At 38.4% G+C, this 5,004-nt stretch overlaps 1 protein-coding gene across 1 annotated transcript; it reads left to right on the forward strand.

Moving 5' to 3' along the window:
- Positions 1–299: 299 nt before the first annotated feature.
- LOC145476066 (uncharacterized) lies at positions 300–4,319 on the forward strand. Its single transcript, XM_081455332.1, has 7 exons — positions 300–1,336; positions 1,739–1,768; positions 2,122–2,163; positions 2,304–2,327; positions 2,438–2,479; positions 2,959–2,988; positions 3,260–4,319. Exons 1-7 carry the CDS (start codon positions 1,270–1,272, stop codon positions 3,454–3,456), a joined length of 432 nt encoding a protein of 143 aa, XP_081311458.1. The 5' UTR covers positions 300–1,269; the 3' UTR covers positions 3,457–4,319.
- Positions 4,320–5,004: the final 685 nt, after the last annotated feature.

Consider the following 5,004-nt stretch of genomic DNA (forward strand, 5'->3'; position numbering starts at 1 on the left):
AATCAGATTTGTCAGACTTGACTCTGAGTATGTGCAGAGTGACGGGAAGTCCGCGATTCACGAACTTCCGGTGTTGAACCCGGCCAGAGGTCAAGAGTCCTGGTGCTGACCAAAAACGGCGCGGCCCCTGGGGTCGAGGATATGGCACTATATAAAACTGACGTGAAATTTGTAACCAGCCTCTTTCGTCTCGTTAAGTTGGACCAAGGTGAGCTACCTTAAAGACTTATCTGAACGCCGTTCGTTATTTCGGTAAAATTTAAAGCAAGCGAACTAGACCTAGGTCAGGAACATTTTAAACAAACCGAGGAGATTCGCTGATAATTTAAATCTTTAAACTAGACATCGAGCGAAACATTGATAGGTAGGCCTGTCCCGATTGCGCTGGAAAAATCGCAAGTGCTCAAAACATGGCAAAAAAGTACTTAACTAGTGCTCGATTTCTATAAAAAGTGCTTGAAATTTAGAAATGGTGCACGAAAATTGCTCGCAGTTTACGTTTATTTCCCAGCAGATGTTTATACATATTCCTAGTTTTATCAAACTTTTAACTAAACACGAAGTCACGATCCAATGAAAATCGCCTGTTCCCACGGTTAAAAGGACCATAGCACGCGCATTTCCATGACAACAGTCAGCCGATCAGGCGACAAGCTAAAATTACTCGTACTCGGCTTTACTGAAAACGTTTCAAACACAAAATATTGCATTTAACATATGGAAAATTGTGAAAAATGTGCTGAAATGTTTTCCAAAAAGCCAAAACATGCTCAAATTCTGCTCAAAAGTCAATTAAGTGCTCACAAGTGCTGCAAATGTAAAATAACGCTCCAATTTCGCCTACCCTCCTTTCGCGCGCTCCTAGCCCCCAGGATTTCGCGCGGCCATTTTTTTCTCGCAAATTTCTTTCGCGTCACGCACGACGGACTAAGCGAAAGAGGGACTACTCGTAGTCTAGTACAGTGCGGTTCGGAGCGGGCAAGATGGGCGTGTCTCTTGCTCGCTCGACATTGCTTGCATTGTTCCCGCGGAAAACTAAAAAACTCTCAACACCACCATGTAATAAATCCTTTTATTAGCAAGCTTTTTTGGCCAAGAGAGCTCGTCTGGCCTTTGTCTTGGTCAATAACAACGCAAAAGAACGAGGCCAATATTCAGGCAAGCATCTTGACCGACAAAGATTGTCAACAACTTATGTATAATGATACAGTTACAGTCGTGGAATAAACTGTTCAGGTTAATTTAAGATGTTACGATTAACGTAATGCGATGCATTTGTGTTATACGTTTCCCCGTTTAGACATTCAACACAAGATGTCATCAAGTCAAACCAACGGTAACACCTTTACTCATTTGTCTACTGAATGGATATTTTTATTTGTGCATTTCTTTCTTTTTTTAAAAGAGCCACAAAGAAAATTTAGGGCTTTTTCAAACGGGTAAACTCTCAAATTCCTGTTTGTAGCACAACAACAACAACAACAAAACACACAAAAAGATTAACTCAATTCAAAGCTTCCTGAAAAGAGCTGCGTTACTCAAGCAGTCTAAGGCCAGGGTCAGGAATGTAAAGTAGAATTATGGTTGGGCAGCTACATCTTTTGTTCTATTTGTTTTACGAAGCTGAATTTTTCCCTTGTCATAAAGGTGGCCAAAGATGGTTATAATTTAGCATAGCCCTAACTGTGGAGGCCACTAAAGATACACACTAAAAACGAGTATTTTGCTTTTCCCGCAGAAAACAAGGGAGAGACAGAACCTTCTGCAGGTAACATATAAACAACTGTCAATTTTTATTTTTAGGATCTGTCTACACTATACCGAACGGCTCATTATGTCGACATGAAAGATACTCCGGCCTGGTATGAGCAGAAACGACCGCGCAGCTTGGCTCCGTTACGTTTTGTGTGAACGAAAGGCCTATCCTATATGGTTTTCGCGCCGGCCCAATAACTATACGCTATAGTGTAGACATAGCCTTATTAGGTCAGACTAACAAAAATGAGGTTTTACGTGAATCGGACAAGGGTGCGAAACCTCTGAATAGTAAAAGTTTTAAAATAACAGGATGATATTGAGGTTTAATTCATTGCAAAATGACATTTGTTTGGTTTTCTACAGGGGACGACATAAGAGAGGTGGTGCAGTTAAAGGAGAAAGAAGGTAACATGTGAAAAACCTGTCAAAAAAATAAAGTTTCAGGGACAAAGGATGTGAAACTTTTAATAGTACAAGTTCGAAAATTGCAGTTTGATTTCGAAGTTTAATTGGTAAGAAAATGACTTTTTTTGTCTTTTCTACAGTTGTGCCGGAAAAGACAGATGGAGGTGAGAAACGAGCTTCAATAACCTCTATTATCATTGTTATACATTATAAAATTTCTGCAAAAAAGGAAAAGTTGAGAACATAACTGACATACACGTTGGTTTCTCTATAGATCCTAAAGAAAATGTGGAAGCCCTGAGGGCAGAAATAAGCGGTAAATATACCAAAGTTTGTCATTACTACTTTTTTGAAAACGACGACGTTTCGACCTTAGGCTAACATCACTATCCAGTCAATACTATATTTTTATGATAACTGCAGAAATTCTCGCCCGCTCATTGGCTAATTTTCATTGTCAATATGCGGACAGACACATGAATTTATAATTTATGTGATGCGGCAACGAGCGAGAGCGGACAATTTGACAATTTGTTATGTAAAAAAACAAACTGACGTTAGTTTTTCATGCGTCTGTCCTGTTATTGAAGATGAATTTCTTTCCTGGCTTTATCAAATTCTAGAAATATTGTTATACTATTTCCATTGTAAATATCTATTGCTAATGTAGTATTTAATGTAGTTTTTATTATCTGTATTTTTAGAGGGCCAAAACATGATTTGTAATGTTAGTTACTGTTACGTGTCACCCTCATAAAATAAAGTCTCTTACTTACTTACAATATTCTTTTTCAGAATTAAAAGAGCAGTTGAAGCTCTCAAACAGTAAGTTTTCAAATTCTGTTTGTCTGTATATAATTCTTGATAGCCAAAGAAACACAAACTCGCCAGTCATGTAAAAAGCTTGCAAAATACAGTAATGCCTTTTGCTCATTGGTTGTAATATTATCTGACGTTTGATTGACTGTTGTCCTAAATCGGAGTGAGTAATACTTGTTTGTGACGCTAGCAAGAAAATTTCCCTAAAATAGGAAAAATAGAAATGTGTTAAACAAAAAACTTATCTCACAATTTTATGTCTTTCTTTCATTTTTAGTGCGCTGTTGGCGTTGCAAAAGAAAAGGCCACAGGGCCAAGGATTGTACAGAAAGAGGGGGAGGGAGAAGGCAGTGGGGTGGCCATGGGAGGGGACGTGGGTGGGGGAGAGGAAGGGGAGGGGGAAGGGGAGGGGGAAGAGGGGGGGGAAGAATGGTAGTCAGTATGGGAGGGGCAACATTTTCCGTCTCGTCTTAAATTTATTCTTATTTAACATAAACGGGGGGGAGAGAGACAGAAAATGCCAATAGGGAGGGGAATGGGGGCTAAGAGGGGGGCTATATTTCTAAGGGTAAGGGCATAAGTTATATAAATTTTGTAAATAGACGTTGAAATTAGTGTATGTAATAATAATAATAAAAAAAAATGTAAAACATATATACCAAAAAAAAAATCGTTAAGATGTATTGTTAATCTTGCATTCTAAAAAGTTGAATTGCTGTAAATAGTTTTGTAAATAGAATTGTAAAATACACGATGTTAACTTAAGTCTTATTTATTGTAAATGTTGTTGTACATAAAATTGTATATATTTTAACCTCTGTAGAAACAACTATGTAAATATATTATTGTAGCTTTAGACTTGGGCTCGGCGCTTCCCACGGGAACATGTAGTGTCTTTACAGTCTAAGTGCCTATTGGACGTTACACATTGTCAAATGTCAAACCCTTTTCTGTAACAAAAAACACACAATGAAGAGCTTAATAAAAGTGTCCACCGTTTTATTTATTGTGTATATTTTGTTTTGTAACCCCCCTTAGCTGAGCCAAAATCCCCTTTCCAGGTCTTACATTCATAGATTGACATAGATTTATTGATTGATATCATGTATTCGTAGGATATTGTAGTTGTTAGAATAAAGTTGTTCTTTCCAGATAAAAATATTTCTTTGATGATAAAATGGCGTGTGGTACCTCAAGAGGAATAGGGGTCTGATTATGGCTGAAGGACCTTATAGGGTAGCATAAAAAAATCGTTTCCATCAGAATTCAGCTTCCGATAAACGACTCTAAAGACTTTTAAGTGCCGATATGAAGTATCACTCTTTAATCTCTGACGTGATTAAATAATATACACTTAAATATGAAATATCAAATGATACTGGCTGAAATAGAGAGAACTATTCAAATATTCAAAACATTGAAAATATTGCGAGTCCAAAGATTTGTTGCAAGTCTTAGCAAAACTGATAGATTTTAGAATCAGATATGAAATAAATGTTAGGATTCTCTCACCCCCACGCATGCAGTTAGCCGTCTGCAAGCACTTGACTCCAGCGACTCCAGAACCCGTACAGCAAAGAACAATTCCTGGTCATTTCACCGGACGCTGGTTTATCTCGTCAAGGATCGAATGCTACTTCAACTAGCCAATCTAAGTGTCACGTGGTTTTCTGCGAAAAAAAAAAACCAAAAAAACAAAGAAAGAACCAACCGAAACATACTAAGGAAATGAAAACAGCACTCACTCAACCCCTCCCTTCCCCCCTCCCCCCCCCCCCCTGCCAAAACCTAGAGTCAGACTGGAGAAGACATGTATGTAAGTTGTCCGGTTCGTGCGTGCTGGAATACACCCCAGCTGCCCGTAACCAGTAGTCAACTTATTCCCATGAGATGAACACAACACTCGGTAAGTATGTTACCTACACAGATACTACATAATTTAGTTGGTAAAGCAGCTTGATACGGGTTAACTGGCAAGCCATTAAGTGCCGATATGAAGTGTCACTCTTTAATCTCTGACGT

Source organism: Orbicella franksi, unplaced genomic scaffold, assembly GCF_964199315.1.
Source record: "Orbicella franksi unplaced genomic scaffold, jaOrbFran1.1 SCAFFOLD_647, whole genome shotgun sequence".
NCBI lineage: Eukaryota > Metazoa > Cnidaria > Anthozoa > Scleractinia > Merulinidae > Orbicella > Orbicella franksi.

Excerpts from the sequence above, each read along its gene's own strand:
- LOC145476066 (XM_081455332.1), top strand. The coding sequence starts at position 1,270 with ATGCATTTGTGTTATACGTTTCCCCGTTTAGACATTCAACACAAGATG. Across the intron at positions 1,337-1,738 it reads GTCATCAAGTCAAACCAACG|AAAACAAGGGAGAGACAGAA; the intron begins GTAACACCTTTA and ends CTTTTCCCGCAG. Across the intron at positions 1,769-2,121 it reads AGAGACAGAACCTTCTGCAG|GGGACGACATAAGAGAGGTG; the intron begins GTAACATATAAA and ends GGTTTTCTACAG.